The 24,523-nt window shown below is 38.6% G+C and overlaps 1 protein-coding gene across 3 annotated transcripts in view; it reads right to left on the bottom strand.

Annotated features, from left to right (window-relative positions):
• The window catches only part of taok1a (TAO kinase 1a), a 174,116-nt gene that overhangs the window by 42,327 nt on the left and 107,266 nt on the right, over positions 1-24,523 (bottom strand). For all 3 annotated transcript variants that reach the window (XM_043718405.1, XM_043718406.1, XM_043718404.1), the window contains exons 4-10: positions 21,276-21,377; positions 20,446-20,491; positions 15,508-15,604; positions 12,520-12,633; positions 9,297-9,388; positions 8,228-8,321; positions 716-797 (exon numbers count right to left, since the gene is read on the bottom strand). In XM_043718405.1, coding sequence (XP_043574340.1) covers positions 716-797; positions 8,228-8,321; positions 9,297-9,388; positions 12,520-12,633; positions 15,508-15,604; positions 20,446-20,491; positions 21,276-21,377 — 627 coding nt within the window. The remainder of the gene's footprint in view (positions 1-715; positions 798-8,227; positions 8,322-9,296; positions 9,389-12,519; positions 12,634-15,507; positions 15,605-20,445; positions 20,492-21,275; positions 21,378-24,523) is intronic.

Below are 24,523 nucleotides of genomic sequence, written 5' to 3'. Positions count from 1 at the left end.
AATTTTTCACTTAACTCCAAAGGACTTTTTCCGGTTGCCAGTGCAATACGTACATCTACTACCTTATGCTGGTTTTTATTCAAAATGCAATATAAAACATTTGAAGAGATTAATACTCAAAGAACAGAACATGAAACTGTCATGCAAAGAATTTGAAGAAACATGCAGAATATAGTCATTACAAAATAGCCCAAGTTCTCAAATGTGAATTGTAGGCTCTGAAGTCAGAAATGCTACTTAGTGTGCATCAAAGTGAAATCACAATAAATCATGACTTCAGATGAAAAACTATCACAATTATATGGAAACTCCTTGTTTTGATTTTAAGACACCCAAAAGGGTTGCTTTTCTGACTTTCAATCTCAGTTTCTAAAGATCCCTTCTCAAAAGTGTCTTATAAAAACTCAACAGAATATCTAGAACTAATTCCACACAAAACACAAAAGGTGATTTTTCAATTATATTCTACTGGGATAAACTAGTATACTGTATTAGGCTACAGAGGGGAATACCTGGGTTTCAATCGTTCTGCATCTTGTATGTTCTGCCCCAACTCTCAATATTGGTACAACTTCAAATATATCATTTAGCCTAATTAAATTTCTGCAGAATAGCTAATGTTATCAAATTTTTAAAAAGTCAAAATTCTTTGATTAATAGAATATAGCTTAAGAAATCAGTAATAGATTTGCACGGATTACAGAATCTTACTGACTTTGAGAAGTTCCTCTGAAGTGGGTCTGTCTTGAGGAATTTTCTGAAGACATGAGTCTACAAAGTTTCGAAAGTAGTCAGACCTGGGGAAAAACATACAAAACAATTCAGTGAGTGTCAAACTTATATAAAGTCTGTTCAGTAAAATGTTTCACAACATAGTTGAGTTAGCCCACAAATTTTTGACTTGGAAATTGTCATTGATACTTTACATAGATTGTACAAACATTTATATTTATCACAATAATATTGTTATTGATAAAAATACCCAATCTATAACAAAAAGCTCAAACATTTGGCATTCTATAATAACGGGACAGTATAATGATTTTTGAGAAGATTTGTAGCTCAAGTTGATGCTATGGATGTAAATTAGCTCACTGAGCTGGAAGGACAGTATAATCTCAGCAAATAAGAACCACTTATGATCCATGGTCATATACTCATGGCAGATTTGTTGATTTACTGTATATTTGCCATTCATGTTTGGGACAAAATGATTGCAGTTCACAGCAGTGTATAAAACATAACTGGAAATTATTACAAACTAATTTCAAGCAAGCACTTTCACTTCCAAGTGTATTGCACTGTATGAAATGTAGTATTTTGGAAATAACATTAAGCAGATGCCCGAAACAGCCCCAGTCAAATGGATCCAAATGTTCCAATGGTAAGGGTGATAGTTACCCCTTTGTCATCATTGTTAAAACAAATCATCTAGTGATTATCACATTTCTGCTTGTGGGTCCTGGCTGTGTACAGTTTGGCTGCTGTGTTTCCAATATTACAGCACTAACTACACTTCAGAAATACAGCAAACAACTTTCACAAAATGATGATTTTTTTGGTGAATACCTGTAAGGTTAAAACTCTATACGGGAGATTAGTATGCTTTCAGACCATTCAAACTATTGCACTGTTGCAGCATAAAGCATTTAGATAGAGTCAGAGATATGCAGCATGGAAACAGACCCTTCAGTCCAACTTGTCCATGCTGACCAGATAGCCTATATAGTCCCATTTGCCAGTATTTAGCCCAAATCCCTGTAAACCCTTCCTATTTTTGTACTGATCCAGATGCCTTTTAAAATGCTGTAATCGTACTAGCCTTCACCATTCCTCTGGCAACTCATATCATACATGCATCACATTCTGCATGAAAACGTTGCCCCTCAGGTCCCTTTTATATCTTTCCCTTCTCACCTTAAACCTATGCCTGTTAATTCTGGGCTCCCCTACCACAGGGAAGATAAGTTGTCCATTTTCCCTATCCATGGCCCTCATGGTTTTATAAATCTCTAATGTTGCCTCTCAGGCTCCAATGCTCCAGTCAAAATAGCCCCAGCCTATTCAGCCTCTCCTGTAGCTCAAGCCCTCCAACTCTGGCAACATCCTTGTAAAGCTTTTCTTAACCCTTTCAAGTTTTACAACATCCTTCCTATAGCAGGAAGACGAGAATTGCATGTAGTATTCTAATAACAGGCTCATCATCGTTCTGTACAGCCACAACATGACCTCCCAACTCCTATATTGGCCAATAAAGAAAAGCATACCATATGCCTTCTTGGCTATCCTATCTACCTGTGACACCACTTTCAAAGAGCTATGAACCTGCACTCCAACGCCCCTTTGTTCTGCAGCACTTTCCAGGACCTTACTATTAAGTGTATAAGTGCTGCTCTGATTTGCCTTTCCAAAATGCAGCACCTCAGTTATCTGCCACTCCTCAACCCATTAGTCCATCTGATCAAGATCCCACTGTACGAAGAGATGACCTCCTTCTGTGTCTGCTACACGTCCAATTTTGGTGTCATTTGCAAACTTACTAACATTACTTCTTACGTTCACATCTAAATCATTTATATAAATGACAAAAAGCAGTGGATCCAGCACCGATCCTTGTTGCACACCACTGGTAACAGCCTCCGCCACCACCCTCTGTCTTTTCCCTTTTAGCCAGTTCTGAACCCAAATAGCTAGTTCTCCCTGTATTCCATGTAATCTAATCTTGCTAACCAGTCTACCATGAGGAACCATGTCGAATGCCTCACTGAAGTTCATAAAGATCACATCCACCACTCTGCCCAGATCAATCTTTGTTACTTCTTCAAAAAACTCAATCCACTTAGGGAGACACTATTTCCCACGAACAAAGTCATGTTGACTAACCTGAATCAGTCCTTACCTTTCCAAATACATGTAAACACTGTCCCTCAGGATTCCCGCCAACAACTTGCCCACAACCAATGTCAACCTCACAGGTCTACAGTTCCTTGGCTTTTCCTTAACACTTTCCTTAAATAGTAGCACAACATTAGCCAACCTCCAGTCTTCCAGCACCTCACCTGTGGCTATTGATGATATAAATGTCTCAGCAAGGGACCCAGCAATCTTTTCAGTCACTTCCCAGAATTCTAGGGTACACTTAATCACGGCCCAGAGATTTATCCACGTTTATGCTTTTTAAGACATTCAGCATTACCTCCTCTGTAATTTGGACATTTTTCAGGATGTCCACACATGCTGTATCTTCAATTTCCTTCGCCACAATAAACATTGATGCAAAATACTTGTTTAGTATCTCTCCCATCTCCTCTGGTTCGACACACAGGCTGCTTTGCTGAGCTTTCAGAGGCCCCATTCGCTGCCTTGTTAGCCTTTTGTCCTTAATATAATTGTAGAATCCCTTTGGATTCTCTTTAACCCTATTTGCCAAAGCTATTACATGTCCCCTTTTTAACCTCCTGATATCGCTCTTAAAAGTATATCCTACTGCCTTCATACCCTTCTAGGGATTCATTCGATCTCTTATCTATACCTGACATATGCCTCCTTTTTCTTGACCAATACCTCAATTTCTTTAGGAATGCAGTATTCCCTAACCTACCAGCCTTGCCCTTCACTATAACAGGAACATACTGTCTCTGAACTCTTGTTATCATGAACAATAAATGACATTGGTTGGTCTAAAAGTTTAGGAATTTGGAACCAAAAACAAGAGAAGTAGTGACCTTTTGGCTTTGTTTGTCTGCTGAATCATGAATTAGATGTCTGCAAGAACTAATTAAGATGCACAATAATCAAATTCTGGGAAGGAGCCAGACTGGCATACAGCACTTGGATTTTAAAAATAATCTTTCCAAGTATTCAAATTTACAAATAAAAATGTGCTGCCTTTCTACTTTGTTTCTGATATGGCAACACTTTAAAAAGACTTCATTTCTTCTACATTGAAACTAAACTTTCACCGATAAACTGAAAAATAAATTGCATTGATTTGTGCACCGTGAACTAGAAGCACGCTTATGGTTTTGCTATATCAAAGGTGAAGAAAAAAAGCATCATAATTTATAACTTTTATCATCACAAATCGTTTAAAATAATCAAAATTAAATGGTAACACATTTTGCTGACCTGCATATTTAACATGAAATAGCAGAAGTGGGCTATTCGGCCCCTCAAGCATACCTCATGATTCATTAAGATCGTGGTTGATCTCTAATATTTTGAATTCCATATTTCAGTCTCCTTCAATGCCCCCCCGATTCCCCTATATAACAAGAATCTACTAGCTTCATCTTCTGTGGCAGTTCTAAACTTGCATAACCCTCAGGGAAAAGGTTTCTCCACATATCTGTCCTAAACTTTTAAGACAGTATCCTCTGGTTCTGGATTCATCCATAAAAGGAAACATCTTTTTCACATTCACCTTGTCAAGACAATTCAAGATCTTGTGCACTTTAGTCAAAACACCCCTCCTTTAAGATAGTCTAGTTCACATCCTCAAAACCTCCAGTGCATTTACATTGCAATCTTAGTCTCATTATTTAAGGAACAGATTATTCAAGAAGTGGTCTCACCAATGCCCTGTATAACTAAAGATAACATTCTAACTTTTATGTCCAATTCCTCTCATAATAAAGGAAAGCATCCCATTAGCTATCTTGATTATGGGCTGCATCTGCATATAAAAACCTTTCGAGACCCATGCACTAAAACACCTAAATTAGGTTGTACCTCAGAGGTCTACAATTGTTCCTCATTTAAGTAGCACACTGTCCTACCTGCCAAAGTGAACAAATCCACATTTTCCCACATTAGACTCCATCTGCCACATTTTTGCCCACTCACTTAACCGATCGATACCTTTCTGCAAATTCAACATCTTCCTACTTTACTTTCCTACTTATTATGGTGTCATCTGGGAACTTAGCTAAATGCCTTTTTCCCCCTCATCTGTCATTAATGCAAACTGTAAAAATGGGAGGCCTCATTGGGACTCTGACAAACCTTGCCAATCAGACAAAGATCCATTCATGCATTCTTTATTTTCTGCCAGCCAGCGTGTCTTACATCCGTACTAATGTCACTCCTACATTCTGAGCATTTACCTTCTGCAATAGCCTTTGTGGCATGCTTTCAAATGCCTTCTGTTAATTCAAATACCATACATCTACAGGTGTGCCTCTATCTACACCTGTGCCCCTTCAATTGTCTCATGATGATAATAATAATATAATTACTCTACACATTAGTCAGCACCTTCAATTCTTCTAATGTAAAAGACTCCATGCATTAAAATAAATGCCTTCCAGCCTTGCTCCCATGTTACTGGATTATATATGCTCTGCTTTCCAGACAGACTTGAATTTTCCTCTCCATTTGTCGATGTACACCCCATTTCTCACTTCCATTCTGTATTCCATCACCCTGCCAAAATCGTTTAAACCCCTGCTAATAGCACTTGCTGCCCACTACCCCCACCTGCTCACCACAAGAATGGTGTCCCCATTGTGATTGAAGTACAACCAGTCTGAATTGTTCCATCTCTCCAGAAACAGACCCAGTGATCCAAGAATCTAAAGCCATCCCTCCTGCACCATCTCTTTAGCTAGATAGTTTTTCGCTCAATCTAAGCTCTATCTATATCAATCTATACAAAAACACTAAAACATTCATAAGACTGCTAAAAACAAAGAATCCTATACCAGTTGGAATGAAAATAAAGTAACGTATACGAAGTACAAAAAAATATATAACTATGATAAACAGAAATAAACTTTAATCGTCACCAAAAATTTAGATGTACAGAAGGTCAATAGGATTAATGGAAAAATAAAAGCCTGAAAGCATTGATGACAAACATTCAGGCTCAAATTTCTGTGAAAAGATTTTATTGTAAGTGTTTAAAGTAATATGTTAAGTGAGGTTCAGAGGAGGAAAGTTAAGCAGTAAACTAGTCCCTAAACCCAAAATTGCAAAAGTTATAGATGTTGGAATCCTCTGGTATGCTTAAATTAATAAGACTTCAATGTGAATCAGGCCAATTCATGCGAATTAGATAAAAAATTAAAAACATTTTCAGAATGACCGTAATGTATTTGCTTGAAAAGAAAAATACTGGAGTAATAAAACAATATTCTTATTTAAACTAAAATTAGACATAAAACGCTTTAAGTTACAAGTTGGGAATTAATGCTGAAAATCCTATCATAACATCAATCACAAATCTTAAGAAGGATGGCTTAAGTGAATGCGGACAGAATTAAAATAACATGCATAACATGTAGTGGACAGCGAAGGAGATTACCTCAGAGTACAACAGGATCTTGATCAGATGGGGTTTAAGTTAGATAAATGTGAGGTGCTGCGTTTTGGAAAAGCAAATCAGGACAGGATTTATACACTTAATAGTAAGTGGGCAGTGTTGCTGAACAAAGAGACCTTGGAGTGCAGGTTCATAGTTCCTTTGAAAGTGGAGTCTCAGGTGGGATAGTAAAGACGGCATTTGGTATGCTTGCCTTTATTAGTCAGCGCATCAATTATAGGAGTTGACGTCATATTGCGGTTGTACAGGACATTGGTTAGGCCACTTTTGGAATAGTGTGTGCAATTCTGGTCTCCTTGTTATAGGAAGGATGTCGTGAAACTTGAAAGGGTTCAGAAAAGATTTACAAGGATGATGCCACAGTTGGACGGTTTGAGCTATAGAGAGAGGCTAAATAGACTGGGGCTGTTTTTCCCTGGAGCTTCGGAGGCTGAGAGGTGAACTTATAAAAATTTGTAAAATTATGAGGGGCATGGATAGAGTAAATAGATAAAGTCTTTTCCCCAGGGTAGGGGAGTCCAGAACTAGAGGGCAGAGGGTTTAGGGAGAGAGGGGAAAAATTTAAAAAGGACCTAAGGGGCAACCTTTCCACACAAAGGGTCATACATGTATGGAATGAGCTGCCACAGGAAGAGATGTTGTACAATGACAACATTTAAAAGGCATCTGGATGGGTATTGAATAGGAAGGGTTTAGGGATATGGGCAGGCAAATGGTATACATAGGATATCTGGTGAGCATGGACAAGTTGGACCAAAAGGGTCTGTTTCCATGCTCTAGATGTCTATGCCTTTACATGATTTTCCCATTATGCACAGCCACATAAGTTTCCACGTTTGCTGAATAAAGAAAACAATGGGAGGTGGGGGGGGGGGGAAGAGGAGGAGAAGGAGGGTGTAATGTATGAAAAAGGGTTGAGTGGCAGGGGGATCATTGAGGTTAGTTTTGTTGCAAGAATATAAGAGATGAATATGGTTTTCTCAAAGCGTATGAGGCTTGTAAATGTTAATGTTTAGGAAAGCTCGGGTGTGTTTGTACAAGGAATTCAAAGTTGGCTTTCAGATGTAGCAAGCAATTAGTAAGGGAAATGACATGTTGACCTTTATCACAGGCAAGTCAAGCACAGGAATAAAGAGGTCTTGTTACAATTGCTCTGGGTTTCAGTTAGATTACATCTGGAATACTGCATGCAGTTTTAGTCTCCAGTCCATTATCTCTAACTGTGGAGGCAGTATAGCAAATGTTCACTGGATTGTTCCTTGGGGTGTCAGTATTGTCATGTGATGAGTGGCTGAGTAAATTAAACCCAAGTTCTCTGGACCTTAGAAAGAGAGGTGATCTCACTGAAACATATAACATTGGGAAGGCACTTGATAGAGTGGACATTGGGGCTGTTTCTGTTGGCTGAGCAATCTAAAACACAAGGCACAATTTTGGGATTGAGGTCAAACATTTAGTACTAAGATGATCAGAATTTCTTCACTCCAGAAAAATATGAATATGTTAAGAGTTTTATATAACAGATGCTATGGTCAAATAAAATATTTACTTTAAAAATCAGTAGGAATTATCCACTGGACTGCTTAAACTCCAGCATTTATTACAATGCTGCCATTAGTCTGAATGAATTCAATTTTGTCTTTTACAATCAACGTAAATGTCATACAATACTTTTTAAAGACAGTAAAATCATTCAAACAAATGTAATCCTCAACACTTAACATCTTCAAAAATATACAAATAGTATTTAAAGATTATGCAGTGCATTTTCGGATAATCTGTTTAAACAGTCAGGATTAAAGATAAACCTTCATTGATTGACAAGTATTTCTTAAATTGGCAACTATTTAGATTTAGAAACATCTGTTTCAACACAAAATCTCAGACCTCCAAACGTGTACTCACCATTCATTAGACTGAAGAGCAGGTGACTCATTCTGTGCTATATGATATAAGGCACTCATTGCATTCATATTAAACAAAGGTGGTTTTCGCTCCGCTGTGGGCAAAGGTAGAAGTAATCAGATTTCACAACTGATAATAACAAATTATAATTTTCAGTGTTAAAGTTTAATTTAGAGTATGATTTCAATCATTTTAAACACTAAGTTTTCAAGCACATCCTATTCTATTTTGTGTAACTATAGCATTCTCTCCAAGCCATTTTAATTACAGAAACAAAGTAGGAGTAGGCCATTCAGCCCTTTGAGACTGCTCCATCATTCAGTATGATTATGGCTGAGTACCACTCAGTACTCTGTTCCCACTTTTTCTCCATACCTTTTGATCCCTTAGCCCCAAGAACTATATTTAGCTCCTAAATGAAAGCATTTAATGTCTTTGCATCAACTGCTTTGTGGTAGAATTCCACAGGTTAACAACTCCCTGCATGCAGAAATCTCTTCTCACCTCAGTCCTAAATGGCTAACCTGTATTCTTATACTCTGGTCCCTGGGTCTGGATTCCCCAGTCATCAGGAACATCATTCTTATATTTACCCTATTTAGTTGTGTCATATTTTATTAGGTTTCTATGAGTTAACCCTCTTATTCTTCTAAACTCCAGTGAATATAGTCCTAAACAATCCAGTCTTTCTTCGTACATCAGTCCTGCCATTCCAATAAACCTTTGTTGCATTCCCTTTATGGCCAGAACACGAGTCCTGTTAAGCAGACCAAAACTGTACACAATACTCCAGCTGTGGTCCCACCAAGGCCCGATACAATTGCAGCAAGACACCTCCACTCTTTTATTTGAATCTTCTCACTATAAATGCCAACAAAGTATATGCCACCTTCACTCCCTGCCACAATTGCATGCTCACTTTCAGATTGTGTACAAAGACACCCAGAGTGGATTTTATTTCTCCATTGCCTAACCTTCAGATAATTTCTAAAAGTGGATAACCTCACATGTGCAATGCATTTAACCACTGACTCACTCGCTTCACACTTTGTAAACTGCAGTGACTTACCTAATTCAATGCATGTAATTCCCAAGGACCAAACATCTACTTTGCCATCATACTGTCCTTCATCCATGGCAAGGATAACTTCAGGAGCCATCCTATTTCAACAAAATATAACTCTAGTTTGATAAACATGCATTGAAAAAATCATTTTACTGATGTTACTATGTTAGCATTAGAATTACAGCTCCAAACTTTATAACAGACAAGAGTCAGTAGTTTATATCTGATATAACAAAGTGCTGAAATTAGTTTCAAATCAAAAACAGCACATTTCAAATACAAGCCCTTAGAACTATTTATCCAATTTTCTTTAAAAGCAACATATAAGAACTGAACTTTCAGGTAACCAGGTTTTCCCTTCATCAAAATATTTAGTTTAAGATATTAAAACACTTGTTAACTTAAAATGGACTGTTTTAATATTACACAGTTAATTTATGCTATTCATTCAATTATATCCATTAACCATGAAGAAATGAGGACTTCACAAGCATGCTCCAGTTTGATGATAAATTATGTTTTACAGCTTTGATCAAAAATGCTAATGCACAAACACCAGGTTCTGAGAAAAAAGGCCTGTTACAAACATTTTATTCTTGTAAGTTTTGAGTAATTAGTGACAATTTCACTTAAATAGGTATTGTAATTCCAAACTTCTCAATGCAGTTCCACAGACATCAGCAGCGCTCCGGTACTTAATCAAGTGCTCATACATCACGTGCAAGCCTAGAAAATTATTTGAGATGGAAATGTGTTGCCGGAAAAGCGCAGCAGGTCAGGCAGCATCTAGGGAACAGGAGAATCGACGTTTCGGGCATTAGCCCTTCTAATGCCCGAAACGTCGATTTTCCTGTTCCCTAGATGCTGCCTGACCTGCTGCGCTTTTCCAGCAACACATTTCCATCTCTGATCTCCAGACCTCACTTTCTCCTAGAAAATTATTTGATTTTAGGGAGAAGGATGCTATATCAAGGGCAAGCTCAATACCTGAACAAATTTACATTTACCTATCCAAACTCTGCATGTAGACTTTGCAGCAACAGTTGGTGATAATGGGCAGAAGTAGCAAGTTCAGATGATGTGCCCCTTAGAAATATTTAAACTAAGAAAATACTCCCACCTTTGTCTCAGCTGAAATCATTTATGTCTGCACTGACTAAGCAGCTAATCTGAAACTTACTGTTGAGTACAATGCCAGGCAGAGCATTGAGCAATAGAAGTCAAAAGTGTCCTTCTGCACCAGTCGCTGAAGGTAAGCATGCAGATGCAGCATGTGATAAAGGCAGCAAATGATATGTTGGTTTTCATTGCAGGAGGTTGCAAGTACAGGAGCAGGAATGTGTTGCTGCAGTTATACACCAAGTGGCCTTGGTGAAGCCACACCTAGAGTACGGTGTGCAGTTTTGGTTTCCTTTACGGAGGAAGGATGCTCTTGTTCTCAAGGGAGTGCAGCAAAGTTTACCAGGCTGATTCCAGGTTGGTGGAACTGATGTATAAGAGAAGAGATTGACTAGGTTAGGATTGTTTTCAATGGAGTTCAGACAATTAGGGAGGGATTTCAGAGGCATTAAATTCTGACAGGGTAGATGCAGGGAGATTGTTCCCAGTGGTGAGTGCGCCCAGAACCAGGGTCACAGTCTGAGGATTCGGGGTGGACCAATTCAGTTGGAGATGAAGATACATTTCTTCACCCAAAGAGTGGTTAGCCTGTGGAACTCATCACCACAGGAAGTAGTTGATGCCAAAACATTGAATGTAGATATAGCTAGATAGAGCACTTGGAGCGAATGGGATCAAAGATTAAAGGGAGCAAGCAGTATTGAGCTGGATAATCAGCCATGATCACGATGAATGGCAGAGTGGCTCAAAAAGCTGACTGACATCCTCCTTTCTGCTCCTATGTTTCCATGTTAAAGATGTGCAATGTTGTCCAGGTTTATTAATGACAAGGCAAAAATTATGGAGAAGTTTGTTGTTGAAGGTTTAAATATTCTTAATAAGTTTGCCTTTTTTATAAAAATATTGCAGTCTATTGATGCAACTTCAAAAGAGAATCCACACCCATGTATTCTGAAACAATTCTATTAATGAAACTACTGTGAAAACATTTTACAAAAACAGAGTGCTGAAGTAGTTCAGCAGATCTGGCAGCATCTGTGGAGCGAGGAACAAAGTTAACATTGAGCCCAAAAAGACTCTTATTCCACATCTTCAATATTCATTTTTGCAGATATTATGTACTTCCACTACCAAAGCAAAATGAAAAAAACACTACCTATAATCTCACCTTTAAATGCAAACCTACTTAAATCAACTCCTATTCTCATTATATAGCAAAAATGGTTTTGAAATCGTGCATTCAATATTAAGAGAATGCCCAATGATGAAACATCAAGTTATTAAAAGCGGCATAAGAAATGCATTTTTTGCTTTTGTCAATATAATTTTATAGTGCTCAAAATAGTGGCACACACTACAAGCTTCAGTGTTGTTTTAATTCAATGGTTAGAAATATTGTCATCTTTAGCTGTTACTCAATTCAGTGATGATTCTCACACAGAACCATGCATTTTTGCATGCGATTGAACAGGTTGATCATCAACCTGCAGATCTTTGAGCACATAAAATAAGGTACCCTAAGACATAGGGTTCCAAAGAGCAGAATTAGATTCTTTTTCTATCCTTCTCTGCTGGAACTCTCTCATAACTCCTAGTGGATGGCTGGACATGATCCTGATTAATGTGGGCACCTTGGGGTATTGTCATTATCCACAAGATCTTGAGGGGTGGTGTTAAAACTTGGTGACAAGTCAAGTAGTTGTAACCTTTTTCCCGTTCATCTGAGCCAGAGAGGACGTTTTGCACTGCACTTTATCTAGCATCTTCACTATAAATGGTCCCACCAGAAGCAAGGTGGTGACACCTGATGACATTGTTCAATGGGTCGTGGAAATACACAAGATTCTCTAATACATAGCCAACGATAGCCAAATTAGTTCTTTTGATTATTTGATGCTCTTGTTTACTATGGGGAAGATAGATTATCAGGGGTAGCAGGATGTAAAGATGAAGGTAAAATCCGATCAGCATGATCTCGCTGAATGGTGGAGCAGGTTTGAAGAGCTGAGTGGCATTCTTTTGGTCGTATGAATGTTTGCATGTATGCTTCTAACTAAAACTATGACATTGAAGACAAATGATCATGACATTAAAGAGAACTTCTTACCAATATGGTGTTCCCACAAATGAATTGGCAGGAGATACTATGGAAGCTGATCCAAAATCAGCTAGCTTCACTTGGCCTGGTTCTGTCAGGAGGATATTACCTGCCTTTATGTCCCTGATTATAAGACAAGTAATATACAATTAAATAACTCAATAAATTCAGTACTTAACTCAATATTGCTCAAGGCTAGTAATATAAAAAAACTTTAGTAAATACAATGTTCTAAATATTTGTGGCTTAAAGCAAATATATTAAAATGGTACGTGGCCAAAGAATATTAGATGAAAATATAAAAAGGAAAGATGCCATGAGTGTTTTATAGAATCCTTCCTGGTTTACATTGTGCCTAAATTTCTTGGGCAACGTACCGTTTTGATCTGCTTTATGGAACATAGTTGCCAAGTTTGTTACAAGATGGGACAGAATAGGATGCTCCAGACAGAGCTCACCCACTCTGCCTGTTCTTTCTTCCTTTTTTTTTTAAACTTCTTCTCAGTGCTTTTGTTTTTTTTCTCTTCAACCTCCAGCGAGTGATTCTTGGCCTCACCTGACGCATTGGCCTCACTGCGTGGGATGGCAACCTCGCGCAACAGCCTCCTAGTGTTGGCTTGGTAACTTCCCAACCTTGCACAGCTGCCTCCTCACGTAAGGGTCTGCTGGCATGATGTGGCAATCTCCGAATGTAGTGTGACAACCCTCTGGCATCCTGCAGTGTCGCTGGTGAGTGGAGCCAGGGCCTGGTGCAGATCGGAAGCTAGGTGCCAGCGTGGTTTGCTGTACTGAACTTTCACTTCTGGAATGCTGGACCTTTTATTATCTGCATTGTCCAAATCTTACAAAAAAAAAGCTGATCCCAGGTACTTTTATATCTAAATCAGCAATGTATAAACTTTTCACTATACTCATTGAATATATCTGACAATAAAGGCTATTCTATTCTGAGAGACCATTTCTGCATAAAACATTTGGAAATTCAGCTTGCTGATGGTTGAGTGATGTAGACCAGGATGAGTTAAATAGGATCTGGCAGCAGGACAACTGACTGCTGCATCTAGGGCAAGTATGGGAAAAATCAGCCATAAATCCTGCTCATGATCACAATCCCCCAACTTGAGTGCCTACTGTGTGAAGGAAAGATCAAGTTTAGCTGCGATATCCACTTCCTGTGACAGTTTTGGCAATGTCAGATATGGATAATAGCTACTTGGCAACCATGAGAGCCAGAAGTCAACAAGTGCAAGAGTGGCAGAAAGATGATGAATGATCATGCTTTTTTGACAAAAGTGTAATAAAATTCACCCCAGTCTGAGGATAGCAAGTTGTAAGTTAAATTAGTTGGAAGAAATAAAGGATTTTGAGCTATGCCACCAACTTGCACTTTCAGATTTGTGGCCAAATAAATTCATAGATTGATGCAAGAAACTAAAAACTTGGCCTGAACATATTTTGGGAAAAACAGCTAATCCAGTGCTATTACCAAAGTGCAGTGGCATTTAATGCTGAATTGATTTTGAAAACTGCAAGAGATACATTGACATTTTGTCAGTAATCCATTGCCATGTTCTTGATGATAGCACATTCAGCAGCTTTTCAGATAAGTGTTAAACCACGTTTCTATGTGTCTTTCCCATTGGGCGTAAAATGTTCCAATTGCACTAAATCAAAGAGAAATTCACTTTGGTGTATTTATTATTATTTATTATTCACTAGGTGAATATTTATTATTCACCTAGTGCCTACTGATCATGACTAGATTACCACATTGCTGTTTGTGGGCACCTGGAGTGTGAAAACTATCGCATTTTCTGAATTTCAACAAATATAGTTCAATAATATTTCATTAACTGTAAAGCACTTCAGGATGTCCAGAGATTGTGAAAGCAATTCTCTAAATACAAATCTGCTAGTACAATTATTATGATCCTGTGAGGCTACTGCTTTGAGAATGAGTGCTTCCTAGTTTTAAATAAAACCAAATTAAAATATGCAATCCAAACAAAATTTTGTAGACCAGACTAACTATTTAGACCATTGCACTCTGAATTTAAAATTAAGTTCAACTCCAAACAATTAGGCAGCATGAATGTTTCCCACATACATGTCAAAATAGATAAATTTCTAAATGCAAAAATAAAAGAACAAGCTGTGGATGCTGGAAATCTGAAAACAGAAATTGCTGGAAAATCTCAACAGGTCTGGCAGCATCTGGGGAGAGAAAACAGAGTTACCTTTGAGTCCAGTAGCCCTTCAGAACTAGAACACATTCTGAAGGGTCACTGAACTCCAAAAGTTAACTCTGCTTTCTCTCCACAGATGCTGCCAGACCTGCTGAGTTTCTCCAGCAATTTCTGGATTTTTGCTTCAGATTTCTATGCACTTAAATGCTACTTGATTTATATTGCTGTGGTAAACTACAGCCCATAAAGGCAAACATTTACTAGAGAACTAAAGGCGAACAAATTGTAATTACTGCTGCAAATTCAGAGCTAATATTATATCAAGCTATTGTGAACACTATGATTTGCACCTTTTTTCCTTTATTAAATGATCAGTGCTTCCTAACGATCCACATTTTCAGTGGAACTGGATAAATAGAAGAACATTTACCAAATCTCAGTGATTTCAAATAAATTTTATTCGCTATTGTTAATTGTAAAATTATCACTGCAATTGAGGATGCCAAAAGCATGATTGCAATTGCAAGACACCAAAATTATACATCAGCATGCAGAATGTGTTTGCTTATATTATAAAATCTGATTTTCAAACTCCATTTAATGTCTTGCTAAACTTATAAATTGCCCATATAATTGATGCAGACTTCAGATCAACATTGATATAGTATAGCTTACAGCTGACAACCTCTGGTTATGTTGCTAAAATACATCAAAGTTGGCTGTGACACAAATCTGATATTGAAAGGTCGACTCATATGTTATGTATTAAAATATTCTTACCCTGACCCAGTGTTCCTCTGCATAGGCTTACCTGTGAATCATGTTGTGAGAATGCAAATAAGCTAAGCCTTGCAGAGCACCATGTGTAATGGCTGCTATCTCAATTTCCTGAAGCGGTTTCTTATGAACTGAAATGAAACAAAACCTGATAAATGATCTATTTGAGACACATTTAATACTATAAACTAAAACTGGCACTCCTTAATTATTAAAACAATGAAAACATTCATAAAACATTTTCTTCAAATTCAAATTAGTGTTAATTAAATTTCAATTGCTCAAGGTGAAGGACAATTCTTAATTACTTATGCCTGAAAGGAAAAATAAACTTCTTACACCCAGGCATGCATTATAGAGATTATATAAAGGATAAAGATCTTGTATCTCAAAATCTGCTATATTGGAGAATCAAAAGACAATAAGGATTTATATAATCATGAGCAAGGCCCATGGTAAGTTAGGAAAGGGAACAGTCTAAATGCATATGTTTGAAACAAAGCTTTAACAGAGTATTAAAGCAAGACAAATGGAGCTATGTTTCAGCTATTATTTTACTATGAAAACCATGCAACCAGCATACAAATAGTTTTGATTTTCTGGAGAAGATGGAGTGAGGAACAGCGGAATTTTTCACACTGGTGCAATACATCAAAACAATTAAAATAATTGTCAAATGGAATAAATGGATCAGAATCAAATTTTCTTGGTACAAACATTATTTTTACTGAATTAAAATGTTAAAGGTTTCATATGAGATGACACAGAATGGCAACAATATGGGAACTGAAACAAACCATGACCAGAAGGGATACAGAATGCAAATTTAAGAGAAAATAAATAGATAAGACAAGAGGCTATAAAAATAATAAACCATCAAAACTGAAGGCTCTGTATCTGAGTGCATGCAGGATTCAAAACAACAGATGAACTAATAAAGAGAAATACATAGTATAATCTGAAAGCTATTGCAGAGGCATGGCTACAGGATCACTGATTTTGATCTTAACATTAAAAAGGTACATGACATTTAGGAAGGACAGGAAGCAAGGAAATTTGGTGGTCTGGCTCTCTTAAATAATCATAGTGCTTTTAGCACAAAAGAGCCGGATGATTCAAATTCAGCAAAACCAGGATGGAGAAGCATTTTGGGTAGGGAAATGATAAAGGCACAAAGTCACTTGTGGGTGTAACATTCAGGCCCTCAAAACAATGATCACGTGCAAAATGTAGTAAAAAGGAAGAAACAATGGAACTTGTCAGACACGGATGGATACAATTCATGGGTTGGAAATAAGTCAGATGTGCAAAGGCAAACAGAAAGAATACACCATTCAGCTCACCATGCTTGCCCTATCACTTGAGAACATGACCGATCATCTCCTCAATGTCATTTTCATGTGCCAACACCATATCCCTTTAGTGACATTGGTCTCCAGAAGCCTATTAATTTTGAACCTGCTTGATGATTGATCTTCTACCTTTCTACCTTCTGGGGTAGAAAATTCTAAAGAGAAAGTTCCAGTGTTAAGTAACCTGTTGCTTATCATGACAGTCTAGAGTCACCAACCAGGGCAAGCATCTCTCAATATCCACCCCCCATATAACCTCTCATTCTTCCAAGCTCAAGAAATCACAGATCCCATTTCCTAAAGACAGATGCTGGCCAGGGAACAAATTGGTGTGTTGAAGTGGCAGGCAACTCGAAGTTCAGGGTGTTTCTTTGCAGACAAAGCATAGGTGTTCTGTGAAGCAGTCACCCACTCTACACTTAGTTCCCCAATGTACAGAAGACCGCATTATGAGCAGTAAATGCAGTAGACTACACTGAGTGAAGTGCAGATAAAGCACTGCTTCACCTGGAAGGCATGTTGGGGCTCTTGGATACTGAGAAGGGATGAAGTTAAAGAGCAAGTTCTACACCATCAGCAGCTGCAAGGAAAGATGCCAAAGAGCTGCTGGGAGTGAAGGAAGAGTGGACCAGGGTGTTCGAGAGGAAACAGTGCTTGTGGAAGGCTAACAAGGAGGGATGGGGAATATTTGTCTCATGATGGCATCCTGTTGGAAGTGGAGGAAATGTTAGTTAATGATCCTCTGGATGTGGATGCTGGTGAGACGGTAGGTGAGAACAAGGACTGTAGTGCTGCTGTCGAAGGAAGTGGGGGGGTGGGTGGAGGCTGAAATGCAGGAAATGGGTCAGACCAGGCTGAGGACCCTATCAGGCTGGGAATCCTCGGATGAGGAAATGGAGGATATCCCAGAGACCCCTTTGTCAAAGTTGGCATCAACAGAACAAAGATGATGGAGACAAAGGTACTGGGAGTCTTTACAGGAAGCAGGGTGAGGATGTAGAATCAAAGTAATGGTGGGAGTCAGCTGGTTTGTAGTGAATATTGGTGACCAGCCTATCCATAGAAATGAAAACAGAGATGTTGAGGGGGAAAGGAGGAGTCAGAGATGGACCAGATGAAGGTGAGAACTGGGTGAAAATTGGAAGTGAAACTGATAAACCTTTCCAATTCTGGACAAAAGGTGGAATGGTGGGTGCCGGACTAGGACCGGAACAAGGAACGTTCCACGTACCCCACAATGAGACATGCATAACTGGGGCCCATGCAGGTACCCATGGCTACCTCCCTGATCTGAAGAGAGTGAGATGAGTTAAGAGAGAAAATGTTGAGGGTGAAAATGAGCTCGGCGGAGGAGGGTGGTGATGGATGGGGAAGGTTCAGGCATTTATTCCAGGAAGAAGCAGACAGCCCAGAGATCATCCTGAAGGGGGAATGGATGTGTAAAGGGATTGCACATCCATGTTAAGGAAACAGCAGCTGAACCTCTTAAAATGGAAATTCTGAAACTGACGTAAAGCGTTAGATATAAGTGGGAAGGAATTGAATAAGGGGAGAATAAAATCAAATTGAGGTAGGAATTCTGTAGGGTAGGAGCAGGCAGAAACAATGGGTCTACCTGAGCAGTCCTGTTTGCAGATTTTGGGAAGGAGGTAGAAGCAAGCTGTGTGGGCTGAGAAACTATGAGCTGCTAGGCAGTGAGGGAAGAGATCACCAGATGACATGAGATTAGTGACTGTAGTAGACACAATGATCTTATGTTCAATGGTGGGGTCATGGTCCAGGGGAAATAGAGCGGTATTGAAGAGCTGACACTCTGCCTGCCAAACAACAGCACCACCCTTGACAGCAGGCTTAATTACAAAGTCAGGGTTGGATGTGACAGCACAGAGTGCAGTTAGTTCAAGAGATTGGTTGGAATGGGTGAAAGGGGGAAGAGAAATTGACTGTTCTCAATGTATAGGTCATCATTTGCTAAAAAGATCCTAAGCTTCCAGTTGTCTGCCTCCTCAATACACCATGTTCGCCACCGAACATCTGTTTCAGGCTTGTTGCAAAGCTCCAGTGAAGCTCAGCATGAGCTGGAAGAATAGCACCTCATTTTCTGCTTGGGAACTCTACAGCCTTCTGGACTCAATATCAAGTTCAACAATTTTAAGGCTTGAGTCACCTTCTCCATGTCCTTACCAGAACCCTCTCACATACTATTATAACATGGTCTGCTATTACACACTGCTCATTTCTAGTCACTAATAATTACTATTGGTAGCTATTCATTCTCCTAGGTTGATCTCCACCACTTTGTCTATCCAAGGTCTTCTCTCACATTGGGCTCTATTGGGCTCTATTATTCCTTATCTCCTCCATCCCACCCTACTTTCTGCATAAAAACCAACATTTTCCTAATTTGGAGGTGCCGTTGTCGGACTGGGGTGTACAAAGTTAAAGATCACACAACATCAGGTTATAGACCAACAGGTTTATTTGGAAGCACTTGTTTTCAGAGCGCTGCTCCTTCATCCTTCACTGCAACCACGTGATGAAGGATCAGTGCTCTGAAAGCTAGTGCTTCCAAATAAACCTGTTGGTCTTTAACTTGTGTGTTGTGATTTTTCACATTTTTCTAGCTATCAATTCTGATGAAGGGTCATTGAACATTAACTCGGATTTCTTTCCACTGATGCTGCTAGACCTGCTGAGCTTTTCCAGCAATTTTTGTTTTTGTTTCTGATTTCAAGCATCAGCGGTTCTTTCGGTTTTTACTAGATGTTAGCTGGACTAGTCAGGCTGTCTTATGAACAAAGGTTGGACAGGGTGGGCTTGTACCCCTGGAGCTAAGACAACCTGACTGAAACATGCAATTTCCTCGACAGGTCCTTATAGGGTGGACATGGAAAGAGATTTCCTCTTGTTAGAAAAGCTAGAACTGGCAGTTGCTGTTTAAAAATAAGGAGTTGCCCACTTAAAACATCAAGGAGAATAAATGTTTGCCTTTAATGGTTTAAGTAACTTTGGAACTTTTACTTCAAAAGGCAATGGAAGCAGAGTCCTTGAATATCTTTAAAGCAAAAATAAACAAATTCTTGATAAACATGGGGAATGAAAGGTTGTCAGAAACGCAGAAATAGGGAATAATCAGATCTTACTGAATGGCTTAGCAGGCTTGAGAGGCTGAGTAGCTCACTCCTGCTCCTAGTACATATCTTTTAAAAATAATTGGTTCAGTTTGAAATCAATAAGTTATGGTAAATTTGGTATCCCAGTTCTGAAAAATGCTGGTAGCAAGTCCCGACTTCAACATTCATTAAAACTTCAAAATCTTTAAATCTTCAAAATCTATAAATCACTATAATTGTGTAATGTCATTGCACAGACAATACTTTGTCATACTGAATTCAATGTTTTGAAATACAGTTTGAAAGTGTTGAACAACATATTTGTTAAATTTGATCATTTTAAATCATAATAAATCTGAGGATCAGCCATCAGCCCATCAAGCAATCTTTGCTAGGCTTTATTTAATGTACACCAATGAAAAATTGTCAATTATCCAATATTATACAAAATGTTTGTGTACATATTTGAAAAGATCAACTTCCAAGTAGACAATAGAAAATTTTTACCTTCCAGAAGATCTGAAGCTGACCCTAAGCAGTACTCCATGACCAGCTGTAAAAAGAAAACCAGCTGATAAAACTACAATCTCTACATATTCACAATCTCATATTAGAAAAAATGTACTGCAGCAGCTAAAATAAACACAAATATACACTGCATATATATTTGATGAAAAGTAAATGATCTTTTATTTCCATCATTTGAAAATTATCATGCTGGAGTGTGTTATTGAACAAGTAAAAAAAAGTTTCATCTTGAACACAGTACCCAAAAAACAAACTGGTTAAGGAGATCTATGCAAAAAAATTATTTTTGTATTAACCATTTCAATGTTTGTGCTTATGAACAAACAAAAAGGGTAGCACGGTGGCTCAGTGGTTAGCACTGCTGCCTCACAGCACTGCTGCCTCACAGCACCAGGGACCTGGGTTTGATTCCTGCCTGTCTGTGTGGAGTTTGCACATTCTCCCCATGTTTGCTGGGGTTTCCTCTGGGTGCTCTGGTTTCCTCACACAATCCAAAGATGCACAGATCAGGTGAATTGGCCATGCTAAATTGCCCATAGTGTTAGGTGCGTTAGTCAGGGGTAAATGTATGGTAGGGGAATGGGTCTGGGTGGGTTTCTCTTCGGAGGGGCGGTGGGCCTGTTTCCACACTGTAGATAACCTAATCTAATCATTTAATAATTGTAGCCTATTTAAGAGTCTGCCTGAACCACCACACAAAAATAAGGCTGAAACTACATTCCAGACAAATGGCCGAGTCTCTTAGATACTTCATTAATATACACAGTTGTGTGCAGTCAGTTCACATATTGGTACAGTAAGTTTCTTACCCAGGCGGTATGTTCCCTCAGATAGCAACCTTTGTATTCAATACTATTTGGATGTCGTAACTTCTGTAGAAATTTGACTTCTTTGATAATATCCTGCCATTTCTGTAAGAAATGTATGTAATTATTTATCAAAGTTGAAACCATATTTGAAATTAGTTGAAAAGATACCCAAAAGGATAAAAGATATTGCAATAAATTTCACAATAACAATACGAGCAAAAATGTTAACAACATTAGTAAATATGTCAGCCACTTCAGAAAAGTCATACATGCAATGAAATGCAAAAATCAAGAAGTTCTCATTTCTCCGGAAGCTTCATGATATTGGTATCTTGTCATGGGATCACATAAAACTGAAAGTTTGGGTACTTAGCAACAAGACACTCACTAAGCCTGCCAGAAGTGAAAGAGTTTGCCCATTTTCATAAAGTGAATTTTAATTTTATGGTCACCTCAATTATTACCAGTAACTTTTCTGGCACTGAAACTTAATTTTTAGGAATGTGAGGTTTCACTTCATAATTGAATTGTTCTTGAATTTTCTTTTAAAAACTTTTAATTTGTCTTTAAATGTCTCATGATTCTCATCTTCCTTTCTGATTCTCATCTTCCTTTTGCACTCATTTTGCTTTCTGTTCACAATTTGCCTCTAAATTAAATATTATAGATTTTTCAATTAACTTACTCAGAAAGGTTATTGCACATCGATACAGGAGATAGGACTTGAACCTGGGGTTCCTGGCTTAGTGATAAGGATCAGTGTTAGCTTATCCTCTTCCTAGAATTCTCACCAGCATATTTCATTTATCAGAGAAATAACCCGACTATTTTCAGGAAACTGTCAGTTTCAGGCATGAGTTAAATTTGCTAGAATTCATATGGGTAAATGGGATTTAGTGTAGTTTGGTGCTTATTGGTCAGCATTGACACAGTGGACCGAAGGGCCTTTTTTTTCCTTGCTGTATAACTCGACTGTTTGATTAAGCTGTGATTGTCATTAGCTGAGTAAATAGACTCTGCTGTAACACAAGCTGATACTTCTGACAAGGTCCACCTCACCAATAACGAATTTAGAGGTAAATATTTCCTCATCAACCTCCTGATCTAGGGATAGGGACACTTCCAATGCACGCAACAGCCTTAGACATTTTGTAATCAACCTGTTCAGAGATGTTCCTATATACCATGAGAGCAATGGACCTTGATCCTAAGAAGGTGAGAAAGATAATAGATATTGGACAGAATTTGAAAATCCTTATTTTCAAAATTGTTGGTTTCTAGCTCAACTTTTTCAAGTATTCCCTGAAAACCAAAAAGTATCCCCAATACAATCTTAAAAGAATTGGAAATCACGGTTGTAAATTTAGGTAAAGCATGGGATGGAAATTTGGCCAGGGTACTAGAAGAGCACCATAACATCAATTTATTTTAGAATTAATTTATGGCAGTGGGCAGTGCGAGAAAGGCCACATAATTATTGCCCATCTCTATTTGCCCTGGAACGTGATGGTAAGACTTTGAATAGCTGCAATCTACAAAGCGTAGTTATATCCATATTGCTGGTAGCTAGTGAGTTTCAGCATTTTAAGCCAACAGTGGACGAACAGCAATAAATTTTCAACTAATTTTCAATTTAATTATGCTATGTTTCAAGTTATGTTATGTTGATGATAGGCATTCATAAATGGCATTGCTGTGGAAAGCCAAGAGGTGGTTGTTGGACTTTGTTGGAATAGTGAATCTCAGACACTGACATGGACAAATCTTTGTCATTTAATCAGCTCAAACTTACGTTGAGGGTGGTACAGTGGCTCAGTGGTTAGCCCTACTGCCTCTCAGCACCAGGGACCCGAATTTGATTCCCACCTCAGGCGACCATCTGCAGGGAGTGTGCACAATCTCAGTGTGTCTGCGTGGGTTTCCTCCGGGTGCTCTGGTTTCCTCCCACAATCCAAAAATGTACAGGTCAGGTGAATTAGCCATGCTAAACTCCCCATAGTAGAAGGTGCATTAGTCAGGGGTAAATATAGGGTAGGGGAATGGGTCTGGGTGGGTTACTCTTCAGAGGGTCAGTGTGGACTTGTTGGGCAAAATGGCTTGTTTCCATACTGTAGGGAATCTAATCTAATCTAGGTCATTAAAGTCTTGCTTTAGGGGGATATAGACAGGTTAAGTGAATAGGCAAAATCTTGGAAGATCAAATATAATGTGGTGAAAAAAAATTGAGATTATACATTTTGGCAGGAAGAATAGAATACTGAATGTTATTTAATTTGGGGAAGACTACAGAAAGCTGCAACACAGCGGGATTTCGGAGTCCTTGTGCACAAATCACAAAAGGCTAGCATCCAAGGTCAGTGCGTAATACAGCTGGAAAAACAACTGTTGGCCTTTATTTCAAAAGGGAATGGAGCCAACCTCATGAGCCATCCCGAGATTGCCTTCAGTACCGGTATATCTTTCCTTAGATAATAGGATAAAATGTGGTCTTGCTGAAACTATATAAAGAATAGTCAGACCACATTTTATCCTATTATCTAAGGAAAGGTATACCGATACTGAAGGCAATCTAGGGACGGCTCATCAGGTTGGCTCCAGGAATCGGGAGGTGGATAGCTGCCGTCTTACGATGACAGGTTGAGTAGGTTTGGCTTACTCATTGGCGTTTAGGACCGACATGAGGAGAAACTTCTTTACCTGGAGAACGAAGAGCATGTGAAATTCACTGCCTGAAAAAGCAGTTGAGGTCATGAAGGAGTTAGGTATAGTCCTTAGATCACAGGGCATGAGGAGAGGAACAGGGAATGGTCAGCCATGATCATACAGAAAGACAGAACAGGCTTGAAGGGCTGAATAGCCTACTCCTCCACACATTTTCTCTTTTTCTATGAATGAGGCACGACCTTATTGAAAGAAACAGGATTTGTACATGATAGATGTGACGAAACCATGGCTTTAAGGGATGAATTTTGTACAAGTTTTTTTTAAATGGAGAGGTTGAGACAGAAGTATCAAGCGTTCAGCTTCAAGCCAATTAAGTAAACATTCGACATAACGGCACTGTTCACCTCTATTGACAAAGCCCTAGTCAGAGAAACAATAGCCAACCTGCTGAACAGACATAACAGACAACAGGACGTTGAACCCATCAACAAAGATGGCATACTCAAACTACTGGATTTGTGCCTCACAACACACTTCACATTCAACAACCAGATATACGAACAAATCAACGGAACACCCATGGG

Source organism: Chiloscyllium plagiosum, chromosome 28 (assembly GCF_004010195.1).
Source record: "Chiloscyllium plagiosum isolate BGI_BamShark_2017 chromosome 28, ASM401019v2, whole genome shotgun sequence".
NCBI classification, from domain to species: domain Eukaryota; kingdom Metazoa; phylum Chordata; class Chondrichthyes; order Orectolobiformes; family Hemiscylliidae; genus Chiloscyllium; species Chiloscyllium plagiosum.
This window is presented reverse-complemented; position numbering and strand designations above follow the sequence as displayed.